The sequence below is a fragment of the Cupressus sempervirens genome, chromosome 3 (genome assembly GCF_028749045.1).
Source record: "Cupressus sempervirens isolate cs-2001-9-10 chromosome 3, ASM2874904v1, whole genome shotgun sequence".
In the NCBI taxonomy this organism is placed as follows: Eukaryota; Viridiplantae; Streptophyta; class Pinopsida; order Cupressales; family Cupressaceae; genus Cupressus; species Cupressus sempervirens.
This window is the reverse complement of record NC_143120.1, coordinates 283,775,240-283,788,782: the sequence shown is the minus strand read 5'-3', so window position 1 is coordinate 283,788,782 and position 13,543 is coordinate 283,775,240. Positions and strand designations below refer to the sequence as shown.

The 13,543-nt window shown below is 31.8% G+C and overlaps 1 protein-coding gene across 1 annotated transcript; it reads left to right on the top strand.

The window, feature by feature from the left end:
* The first annotated feature begins 1,530 nt into the window (after positions 1 to 1,530).
* Positions 1,531 to 13,250, top strand: LOC149566054 (uncharacterized). The gene is made up of 5 exons (XM_089817338.1): positions 1,531 to 1,686; positions 12,299 to 12,366; positions 12,445 to 12,510; positions 12,635 to 12,688; positions 12,941 to 13,250. The coding sequence occupies exons 1-5, from the start codon at positions 1,629 to 1,631 to the stop codon at positions 13,079 to 13,081; spliced, it is 387 nt and encodes a 128-aa protein (XP_089673464.1). The 5' UTR covers positions 1,531 to 1,628; the 3' UTR covers positions 13,082 to 13,250.
* The last annotated feature ends 293 nt before the right edge of the window (positions 13,251 to 13,543 follow it).

The window sequence follows — 13,543 nt, the reverse complement described above, 5'->3', positions numbered from 1 at the left end:
GCTATTACAGCACCCAAGATTGCCCACTTTGCTTGGTGCCTTGCCTTCCAAGGTCTTCCCCTGGGGCCTCGGCTCAAGCACATTGGGGTTCCTGATCCCCGATGCCCTTTTTGTGGTCAACCAAAGTCCTTTTTGCATATATTTTGGTTTTGTAAGCGTGCTCAAAATTATTGGCACTCGATTCATAATTTTTTCAAGCCTTTTAAGCCCGAACCATTTTCATGGCACATGATCCTGCTGGGTGATTCCCCTAGAATTCCTCGGAAGTTCACCCAGATTTGGCATACCTTCAAGATGGAAATTTTGTTTTCTCTGTGGAAAGATGGGACTGTTGTTCTGTTCATTCACAATTTTTTGGATGTTAACATTGCTATGTATACTAAGGCATGCATTTGTATCAATGATATTATGTAGATCCAGGTGCAAGCTAACAAGGTTGCCCTAGAAGTTGCTCACCTGCAAGAGTTGTTAAATCATTAGGGCAATGCTCCTTGCACTATTGTCAGAGTGCCCCTTGATGCTTTGGTTGATGTCTCGACACCTCGTGGCCGTTGTTTTCGGTGCCAATCCTCAGGCCGCCACTCACACACGCCGCGCTCCTAGGTTTCTCACCACCACTCTCCCAGTGGTCGTGATGGCGGATGGAGGCGCCGCTTTGCTTCACCACCCCGTGGGGGTTCTAGTTGGTCCCCGGCTCCTCCTCCTGGTCCTTGGCAGGCACATTCTGGAAAGTATCCTCACTTGGCCTTGGCGATTTATCCTCCGCGGCCCGAGGTTAAAGATGCGGAGACTGCCACTGATCTTGCTGCTGCTGATGACAGCAGGTTTGCTCCCAGGCCGCCCCACAATCCCACTGATGCATGGGGTTTTCCTGACAAAGATGATCCTCCTCTCTCGGTTGGCACTGCTTTGGCAGCCTGAGGATGCTTATTATGCTTTTTTTAAAGAATAGTTGTTGTTTTCGGCTGAGGCTGTGTTTTTAAGTCCGACTTCAGCCGTCTAAACTCTTTCGCAAAGTGATCTTATATCCCCCACCTTTTTTTTATGAATTGTATTCTTAGTATATTTTTATTAATAAAAAAGAACCATTCATCAAAAAAAAACATATTATATTTGACCAGCAATATATTCTTTTGAGTACTTTACTTTTGACAATAAATGCATTGAACCCTTTCATAGTTCATTTAATAATTGTCGGTGTGGACCTCGCAAATGCATACATTGTTTGTTTGGGCGTCGCATAATTGCAAGCGATGATTTCACGACAGTATCGCAAAATATCACAAAATTTCAATGTGGCTTGGCTTTATCCGAAGTGACTGAAGGGAGACTCGGGAGTCCAGTCAATACACGACAAGGGACCACAAAATAATATCCTAAAAGTAAAGCCGCTGTTTTAGGAAGACACCATTATGCACATTCCACCCTCTTCATTAATTAAAATCTTTATGATATTTTATATTTATTTAATTATAAATAATAAATAAAGTGAAAAAACTATGCATTATGATGTGTGACGGATACACGTCTCTCTTTCCAACCAGTGTAAATTGTTATATATACTCCCTCCCTTCTTATTTCATCTCCACAACAGATATTTTCCATATCACATAAGTTCTGCAGTTGAAATGGCGCGGGCAATATTGTGGGTTTTGCTGGCAACAATGGCGGTATCACTCTGCGCAGGTACGCAACTCTCTTCCAAAAAAATTAATTGTTTGTTTTGAAGTGCAAATATTTTTATTCATATTTTGAATCGCATTCAATTTTACCAATATGTTAGAATAATTTTTTGCGCTAACCTTAGTTGTGAATATTTTTATATTAGCATTTGCGTCAAACGGTGGTTAGGTGATAATAAAATATATTCAATAAGATACAAAAGATCTAGTGGCCGCTGTCATCATACTCGCTTTCCCAAACTTCTTAATTCATAATTTAATATTCGTACCCGTGCCACATTGATCGACATATTGCAGTCGATAAGGCCATGGTAATGGGTCAACGGCTATCCAGGTAGTTATTTTTGATCTCTGGATGCCATGCCCATCCCTCTCGGCGACGTCTATTTAGTCAAATTTTTACACCGGAAGTGATTCTTTTCTTGATTCATCTATTAATTTAGAAATCACAGAAGCACGGTTCAGGGAGTTATAAATTAATTAATAAATCAAACAAACAGTCACATCGAATGCATTCCTTCCGCTATTTAGCCACATGTCTCCCACTCCCACATACCATGCCATACAAATCATACCGTGGGAATGTGCGTTGTACGTCAGACTTATTGTATTGCATGTAATTCAAAGAGAGTGTAGGTAGGTAGAATGAAAATGTTAAAAGTTTTTAATTTTTAAGGATTTAACTTTTTTGTATTTGATATATTTTAGTTTGATTTTATAATAATAATTATATTACTATACAATTTGTAAGTTAATAATTTTACAATATATTATATGAATTTATTTAATAATACTATTATTTCAATTTAAAAATTATGTATGTTTTTTTTTTAAATAAAAAAAAATTTAAAATTAAAACTTCTTTTTAGTTATGTTTTATGATTTTGTAATTTAAAATATTATAATAAATTTTGTAACATATAATTAAAATAGAATAGTTTAAGTTAAGAAAACATTATCTACATTATAATTCAAAATTTTGAAAAATAATACTAGAATAAGACTAACATTTTTTAAACATTATAAATATGAAAGGATAAGATTAGCTTTAAATATTAAAAATTTAATTTATGGAAAAATTTTGGTGTTTAGTTTATAAAATGAGTATACTAAATTGTTAACATAAAATACATTATCCCATATTGATATAAATGTAATTTGTTATTAAATATTTAGAAATCTTAATTTTTTATCTTATTATTATATACATTTTTTTAATATAAAATACTAATATAAATATAATTGATTACTACTACATATAATTATAAATAATATTATTCAGAACATGATGGATTGAGCATTAAAAACCCCAAAAAAATAACTATGCACATCATCAAATGAAATTCAATACATCACAAATTAAACATTAACAGAAAAAAGTATGTAAAGAATGCTTTGTTTTAATTGGCAATTTAACTAATAAAAATAATCAGGTGTTTATAATATGTTGTGTTGTGTTCTTGTTCAATAACCTAGGCTTGTGGTATGTTGCATGTTTGGGTATTTGACTTTCATTGTTTAAGTTCAAATAGTTAAAAGATAGTTTTGATTATTAAAATTAAAACTATACAAATAACTATTATTTTTGGCATCAATATTTATATTGGTAAAGATATATGAGAGAACTAAAATATATTATGATCTAATAAAAAACAATTATATAAATATAAGAAAAATGATTTAATGTTTATGGTTCTAAAATATAATAATTATAAGTGTAATGTAATAATATCAAATTTAAATATTAAATTAAATCAAATATTTTTAATATCAATTTAATAAACATTATAAATTTGAATGAAAGATATAATTTAAAATATTATTATTATTAAAATATAATAATTATTTCTTATTAACCTTATTCTATTATTTTTTTTAAAAAAATTGAATTAGATAATATTTTCTTAACTTGAACTATTCTATTTTTATTATATATTAGAAAAATTATTATAATGTTTAAAATTACAATAACATAAAACATAATTAAAAGAAGTTTATTTTTAAAATAATTTAATATTTTAAAAGCAAACATATATAATTTTAAAATTGAAATAATAATATTAGTAAGTAAATTTATATAATATATTGTAAAATTATTAACTTACATATTATATTATAATATAATTATTATTATAAAATCAAACTAAAAAATACCAAATACAAAAAAGTTAAATCCTTAAAATGTTCAAATGTTGTTAAAAAATATTCAATTATTGAAATGATTGAAGTTAATCCTAATAATAAAAATAATTTTTGGTCCAACACTTAATAATAATAATAATACACTTTAAAAATAAAATACTTTTAACCTTTTCATTTTACCTACCTGCACTCTCCCTGAATTGCATGGAATTCAATAAGCTTGACGTACAACACATGTTCTGAGAGGTACAGTTTGTATGGCATGGTATGTGGGAGTGGGAGGGGCATGGCATCCAAGGAAATCGAAATAACTTCCTGGATAGTCATTTCCTGGTAATGGTTCTCCACTTTTTGGCCAAGTTCGACACTAAAATAGATATTTTTAACAAAAAAATAATTTTCAAATGCATATTACTAAAAAGCCATAAAGAATTTGATGATGATATAAACTAGTGATTTTAGCATTTTCTATCTAGTTTCTAACAATATTTTTTAATTTTTCTAATAATTTCATTTGAAGTCCTTTTTTTTTCCTCCTCTGAGAAGTGGTTTATATAGAAGTTGATATTTTCAAAAAATGATGGATGTTTTGATAAACATAATTTTTTTTTAAAATATGATAATTACAAACTTCTTTCAAGGCTAGAATAGTAACATCAATATCTAGCAAGTTTTGTTGGTTTTGTTCAATTTCATAAAAAATTATAGGTTTTATTTAGTGACAAAGTGACACTAACAATAATTTATATGTAGGTTTCTTTTGATCAATATAACTTGATTTGTATATATCGAAATGTAATTTTTCTTGACTTACTAGAAATCTAATACACATAGCTTTGATGAACATTTTTTTTTTTTTAATTATTCTTTACTTTTATATTTTTCCCAAAGCTTCAAATGGAGATTTCTAAAATGATAAAAAAACCTATATTTAATAAAACTAAAAATAAAACATCACAATAAACACACTATATGCTAAAAATAAATTCATTGGAAAGCTTATTGAAAGGACAACACTTTTCCAAATTTAGTTTTAGAATTTAAACTTATTTGGCCCTTGTTTGAGCCATCAAAAGAGGAAAATTTGATAGAAATTAAGAATAAATTGGAAATTTTCCTTTTTTAGACACTTCGGCTGAATTATACTTCGTGTGAAGCTCATTTTTGTGTCTTTTCTTGAAGAGGCTTCGAATGAAGCTCATAATGCGGTAATTACCACCTTATAATAGGGGCTTCATTCAAATCCCCTAGGGTTGTTTCCTGGCAATAGTCAGTGGCTGTGTGGGAAGGTTCGAAGCCCCAGTATAGCCAAGGGGCTTCGCACAAAGCCCCTTGGCTACTGCTTTGGGTCCTTGGCTGGTTTGGGTGCCCCCTTAGCTATCATTTTGGGTGCCAAGGGGCTTCGCTTGAATCCCCTTGTCGGCCAAAAAAACATTAATTTTTTTGGTTTGATATAAAAAACAATTTTTCCTTCATTTTTTATATCAATACAGAAAAATCTTACAAGGAATTCACTATTTTTGAAGAAAAGGGAAGAAGACTTCAAAGACAATTTGAAATATTTTGATAGTTTTTTGAAGACCGAAGACAATTCAAAAAAATTTGATAATTTTTTGAAAATCAAAAATGAGACGATAGTAAGGAAAGCAAAGTAAATCTACAAGAAATAGATGAAATGATGCAAAACAAAGAAATCGTGAGAAAACTTTAGCAAATTATCACAAAAAAAGATAAGGTAGATACATGTGTAAATTTATATGGACGTGTATATTTATAATTTTATAATTAGTTTTCTAAATTTATTCATTTATATGCATGTAGGTCTTAACAAACAATCAGAAGATGAGAAAATACATGAAGAAGATTTGAGTCATGACAATCAAGGACATAAAAATTTGGGACATGAATCAATGGAAGTTGGTGAAGGGTCAAGATTAGTTGCCCAAATCAGCATGGATGAATGCATAAGACTAGCTACAAGTGTAAAGAAAAATATCACTCATAGAAATTTAGATCATGTACTTACAATAGATGTGGATAAATTGAAATTAATTGCTAATATTAAACTGTTAAGTATTTCCAAAAAAAGAGCTTTGAATAAGATAGTAAAAGAAATAGCAAGTTAATTTGATGGTTTGGAAACACTTGATTCAAAAACTCAAGTACTTGCTCGTGTTCTTTTACAGAAAAACTAGGAAGATTTATTAAAATTCCTAGGTGTAGACACAACATCAAAAAAAAGAAAATTTTCTTACATGCAAAGTGATATTATTAAAAATGTTACAAAAGTTTTGAGCTCTATGGGGAAGAAAACTAGAAATAAAGATAAGAGCACTACAAGAAGAGTTATGTTGCAATCTATTCTTGGTAGTAGTACACCCTAAAATAGACAAATATCTTCAATTTCATCACATATTTTTTCTAGGAGAAAAACCATATCAAAATATATTAAGAGGAGAATGGTTTTGGATAATAGCATTTTGGAAGGAAATTGGGCAATTATGTGTAGAGCTCCTAATTGTGATAGGATTGATGATAGAATCAAAATTTTGGTAGTATCATTTTGGAATGATAATACTGATCCTTCATCAAATACTAGAGATGTTCTGAGACATAGGGTTAGAGCTAATCTTAATGAACATTATACAAAACATTGGTTGGACATAACACAACATGAAATGTATGTCTCATGTTGTAGTTCAAACCCTAATATAAAGATTAGGCAAACAATATTTGAAAGATTGAAGCCATATTATGTTAGGAGAAATAAAGTGTTTGAAACTTCTTGTTGTCATTATCATATTTCAAATTTGATCTCCACTATCAAGTTTATCAAAAATTTATAGAAGAAACTTTTGTTTATAAAAATGCCCCTCCTAGTACACGAAATGAGTTCATCTCATCTGTTTTATGTTAAAAAATAGATTATTATGTTGGTCAAATCAATTGCATTAGAGGAACATGTGACACATGTTCTAATTTGGCTTTTTTTCCTTTGAATAATGAAGATATTGATGTCACAAAAATGATAACTTGCAAGGGTTACAAGTATGTAATGAATGAAACTAAATCTGGGAAAGGATCAAAAAGATTAGAATATGTTGAAGAGGAGATGACTGTTGGAGCATTTATGGAAAAATTTAAAAGTTTGATACAACCATATATTCGTCGTGTCTTTTTTGCAAAGTGGCAAGCACAACAATTTCAAACACTTAGAGATGACTTCCCACTTGGAACCATTTTATCAGTTGTGGACTTTGCAAAAAACTATTTATTTGTTCATTAATAGGCTATTCAATCAAACTACTATTTTTCAGATTAGGTTACTATCACTAGTACATTTGGGGGTCATTTTTTACCTAAATTTTTGACAGCAAGCCAATTTTGCTTGCAAATTTATTTATTTTTAAAAATGATCCCGATAACATCAAAATTTTGATAACAGTTAAGTTTAGCGTTGAAATTTTGACATTGTTGGGGATGTAAACAAAACAAAAAAGAAAAGTGAAACTTCATTTATTCATGTGGAAAAGTGTGGGAGCGTTGTGGGAGTGTAAGAGGGAGGCTTCAGGAAGAGTTTTACAGCACTGTTGAAGGTAAGGGTTTTCTGAATAACCTGAGATAAGCCGATACTTTGCTAGCAATATTTTATTGTCTTGAGATGTTTTTATTAGAATTGACAAGTAGTTGCATATTGTTTAAACAAAACCCTTCTTTTTGCCACTGTTGGAGTTTATATACTATTAGAGGAAGATATTATATCTGTGTCATTTCCTATTCACCAATTTTGCATGACCCTAGAAAATTTGTGACAATTTATGTAAACCTCACCCTAACCAATCTGTTGTGCATTCTCCTTAATCAGGGCTCTGTACTCATGCTTTAATGTGTGACCATCATATTCATTTGTTTGTTTGAGATAGAGAAGATGGCATGGCATTCTACTTCAACTTCTATAGTTTTCAATGTGTTATAATAGTTATGTTTTTTTCTTGCAAACTACATTATTCCACCATGGCCATATTTGAGATTTGGTCAAGCATTTATCATGCATCTACGAGTTTTGTGCTATGAACTTTATTTGTCAGTGTCATTTTGTCAAAATGTTGGAGGGCAAGAATTAGAAAATACCCTTATGCATAATTGCCTACATATCTCCACTAACATATCAGATAAGACGCTACATTAGGTTCCATTAATTTATTTTCAAGAGAACAATGAACTAGAACTTCAAAAACTTGATAGATTCATCATCCAAAAATATATGGAAATGATTATTCATATTACATTAGATTATGTATCATAATTTTAAGCTCCAGATGACAGACATTTGCAGGAGTTTTGTACAGGGAAAAATAGATACAAAATATCATGTGATTTTTGAGGTATCTTTGGGATATAACCCAAGTCATGGCCTCTGCAAACCATGGGTTTAATCTTTTCATAGTTGTGAGAAGCTCCCCCAAATGTAAATTTCAAAGTGATCCAAATTCCACATATTTCAAAGTAGACCCACAACTTGGCATTTGACTCTGAAAATCATCTGTACTGTTTCCATAGATGCATTTTTTCCCTTGACCTGTGGCATGTTTCAATCTTCCTCCACCTTTTTTTCTTTGGCAAATTTAGATCTTATCTGATATAAGACCTGTCAAAGATTATGGACTCTTCCAAGCAAGATACCATGCTTAAGAACACTTCAAACTCGAGGATTAGGATGGAATTCAATAGGATTTTCATAAAACTTTCTAAGGGCTAATTTCTAAAGCATGTTTTAATGGTTCATTGTCTTTCAATATTTTCTCAAAATTTATGTTATGACTTATATTTGGATTGAAAATGGACTAATTAAAGGGAGGTTAGTTATAATACTTTAGGAGTAAATGGAAGGTCTTAGTTTAAGTCTTTGTTAGTTAAAATAAGTTGACCTAGTTATACATATTGAAAGACATTTAATGTTAGAAATAATGAAATCAAAATGAACGAAAAATAAAGAACCATAAATTAATCTAAAAGAGTTTGTAATGAAAATAATTACCATACTTTATATGAGCTTTCCAAGATCAACACAAAAGAGGAGACAAGGATTTTGTTCAAGGGGAAAGCAAAAAAAACCCTTGTGAATTATGTGAATGAGGAAAATGCCTAAAGAATGAAGAGAAAGAGAGAGGGAAAGAGATAAGGTGGAGCCAAAGGGCTCATTACATTAACTACGTCATAATTGTGTGTTGTTAGAATGAGAGAAAAGCATCTCTTATAAAGATATGGAAAGAGGAATTATTTGTAACTCCTATGTGAATGATTGCCACATTCATAAGTGTGTGCATAACAAGTGTCACAATCCTCTTAAGGAGGAATAACTATTTTCCTTATAAAGGAATTACAAAAAATGAGTTGTCCTCACATGTGGACTAAAGGACAAACTACATTTAGGGATCCTTGGAATATCTCAATTAAGTACATCCAAGGAAAGATTAATATTTCTAACACCCCCTTTAATCTTTACATGGAGAGCTTACATCAAAGGGTATTAAACCCAAATTTTTACAATGAAATAGCAGCAACTTGATCTTTGCAAAAGGTCTCTTGTGAGTGTAGGTAGATCTTCGTAGAGACAAGAGAAGTGGATAGGTCATCTAAATGTGTTGCATCTGCAAGTCGAATCATGGTGCATAGGATATGAATGCCAAATAATAATGTCTTGTATGTGCCTGGATGGATTACTTGAAAAACAAATAGACACAAGAAACAAGACAACTATCCATAAGGAATATTTCATCTTATATGCAAATTATAAATCCTTTTGAATAAGGATAAGAAAACTCTCATAGAGAAATAGAGAGGAAAATAAAATATGTTACCACAAAGCAATGGAGATAACCTGATATCAAGATAAATTATATGCTCAAAAAATTATCAACAAGGATAAATTGAGTAAAAAGCTTGATCAGTGTTCTCATGAAAAGTATATTATACTAATGCACTAATGACCACAGACAAGGCCAACTAATGACACTTGCATCAACATTGCATCAATCACGTGGATATAGACAGTCCACTTAATGAATCATCCCATTGCAAGTTAATGGGGACGTCCCTCCATAACATGCAGGATTCATGATCTAAGCAATAATGTATGCAGAGCATTATCACATTAATGTATGAATTAAATTAAAAGGAGAGATATGCTAATCAAATTAGTATTACCATATCATGATTTTTGATAAGATACTAAAAAAAGGAAAGGATTAGGAGAATTAGAAACATATTTCCTTCAAATTGGATCAAACCATCTGAATTTGGAGGGAAAACTCCAATAATAACATCCTCTTCATTGAGGAACAAAATGGAATAACATGGTGGAAAACTCCATAAATATCAACCTTCAAGGTAGAGCATTAGAATCAAAATCTCCATATAAATATCATCCATTCAAAGTGGAACCAATAGAACCAAATGGAGGGAAAACACTTAAGAAGAGTGCACACCAATATAGAATAGAGGGATACTACATGGGCCAGATAAGGAAACTATGTATCAGTTATTCTGAGGGGACCTATATAGTTAACCTTGAAAAATTGGCTCCCTATGCAACTCAAAAGAAAAGTAACTTTATATAAATCAATGGTATAAAACCATAAAGTGCCAACATGGGCATAGAATGATGGTATAAAAGCATAAAATTGCAACTATGTGCAAATCAACATATCACAATGAAGGCAAATGTGTAAGATAACTCATAATCCAAACAAAATTGAGGTAAATGCAGAGATCTAAGGAAGATCAATGAGAAATAAACAATGTATGGATATCAGGTAGAAAACTCCATTGAGGGTAAACATGAGTACTTAATTCATTTTTTGAAGGAATATACTAATTTTTGAATCATCATAGTCATAAGAAATTATATATTTAGCTGGGCATATATGTGTGCACCCATATATACTTAAATAAATATATGCAAATGATAAGATAGAATACTTGAAAAAATTATGATTTACCTTTAACAAAAAACATTGAGAGGAGGGTAAGTGCACCAAGTTGTGGTGCCAAAAAGGTGACACCATTTTTTTTTCTAACTTTCAGTGCACACGCGCTATGGCTTGGGTATTCTGAGCCATAGTGCATACACACTTTTAAAAAACCCCAATTATTATAAATGGGTTGCAAACCCACAGCCCATTCATTTTATCTTCATTTTTCAACTTCCCCTCCTCACAACGTGTACGAGATTTCAACAAATTGAAGGTTTTCACCACCCGCCTTGTCAATATAGCTCCTCATTGTTAAAGTTTGAGATCACGAGCACGTCGTATGTTGTATGATCTTCTTTTTACATTGTTTTATATGTTTTTTGTATTGTTTTGTAGGTTTTTTCAGTTTTTCTTTAAATTTCTTTATTTATTTAGATTTCAATTGATTCCTTATCAGGAAATGTGAATAATGAACTAGCAAATCCCCAAGAAGCTCAAAACCAAAACCCTCAACAAGATCCAAACCAAAACCCTCCACAACCTGCACCAATTGGAAGACCTCCTGTTGGCACACAAGAAAACATAATAAATGAAATAGAAAGAGGCAAAAATGAATTAGAAGCATTCATTAGTAGGTTGAAAGCTTGTGGACAAACTAATCCAATGAGAGCTCAATTGGCATCCTCCCTCGAGTCCATTAAGACCCACATAGCTTCTGTTAGTGGTCGGTTAGATATTTGGCAGGTTAAGAGGGATGAACAAAAAAGATATTATGCAAATAAATTATCATATCAAGATGCTAAAAAAAAGATATACCAAAAGGGAGGATTTGTGCATTATTTAGAAAGCCTGGTGAACAAGATACTATTAGAGAGACAACTAAACAGTTCCCCATCCATTGGTGCATACACGATGGTATTAGAAATTATTTTTGGGATAGATGGTGGATGGTTTTTGATGCCTCTCCTTGCAATAATCACGAGGTCCCAATGTATTTTTTAAGGAAATTGTATTGTGAGTTTGTCCTTGAGGAGATCCCCAATTATTTTGATATATTAGACTCTCAGGGTAGAGGTGGGGGTCATCATTTGAGAGGTCAGGAGCATGTCATGACCCTAATGCAGTTAGGGCACTTGTGATCAAGCCACAAGGTGAGCATGTGACTATTCCTTTAGTTGTGAAGGAACATGTAGAGGCCAGCACTCTAAGGACTATTAATGCTTTGACACGGACTCTCATTCATTGCATGAGTCCATTAGTTGAGGAGGATCTTTTTGCACATCATGGTCACATGTGCACATCATGCAAATCCTTATGCACATTTGGTAGTCATGCTGGAGATGGTGCAGATGATGGGCTAGTCACTTATTAGTTCCTAAATGAGACATTTGGGATTGACACATAGGTAAATTCCAATTATAATAAACTAATTTGATCACATTTCATATGTATATTGAATGACTAATTAATTAGCATGTATTGACATTGTTCAAAATTTAGGTCAGAGTGTTGGTGGCCCTAGTAGCGATCCCCCGGCCCCATTTTTCATCCTGTCGACGAGTCCAAAGGTATGTATCAAATTAATACATATATTTGTTAAGTAATCATATGAATGATTGACAAAAAAAATTATGCATGTGCATCAGTTCTCTACAGGACCGTCGACATTCACTACGGACTTCGAGCCTAGACATGATACGAGCTTCGTAGAGGTACATTTGTTCCATGTTAATTTAATTCATTTGATTATATTTTTTTCATGTTTCATGTTATATGTAATGTGTATTGTATTACATGCAACTCTTGGCATCTAAGACTCCTCCTCATCTTCGGCAGTCCATCGATCATGGAGTGGCTACAGCTATGGCTAGTTCACAGCCATTGACTGAGGTATGAAAGAATTTTCTTGGTTTTAGTTATTGTGTATAATAGTTAGTATCAAAATTTCTAATGTTATTTATAAGTGATTATATTGATTTAATTGTTGTAGGGTCTTGTTACACCCGATTGTCCACGAGCCTTTGAGGTGGACTTGTAGAGAAACTATATGATGGCAATAAGAAAATAATTAATTTTGTGTTTACATATATTTGATTTCAATGTATAATAATTATTGATTCATATCTACTTTGTTTGTATCAGCTCGAGTTAGAGAAGAGCCTCAACAAGAGGATGAGCAAGCATGTGAGGAAGATCCCATCATCGCCATCATCTCCCTCCACACGACAACTAAAGACCTCTAGAGATTTTTTTCCTTTCCCTCATGGGAAGGAGAAGATATAGTTGATATACATACATGTATAGGCATCAGCGGACATATATGTTGGATTTAATGTCAATGGACATATTTGATATACATTTGATGTATATATGACATTTTATATTTGATGTATGACATTTATTTGATGCATGGCATTATTAGACTTATGACATTATTGGTTAAAATATATGATATGTTTGTTCATGTATGACATTAGTGGTTATCATAATATATTATGTGTTTGTTAATGTATGACATTATTGGTTATCATTTTATATTATATGTTTGTTCATGTATGACATTATTGGTTATCATAATATATTATATGTTCCTTCATGTATGACACCCTTGGTACTTGTACCCACGTACCCAAGTACTGGGTACACGTATCCCAAGTATCGGGTACTTGGTGGAGAGCATCATAGCTAAGGACCTTGATTGAGATTTCGGATTTTTTTTTTCAATTTTTTGTTTGTGTATCAGCT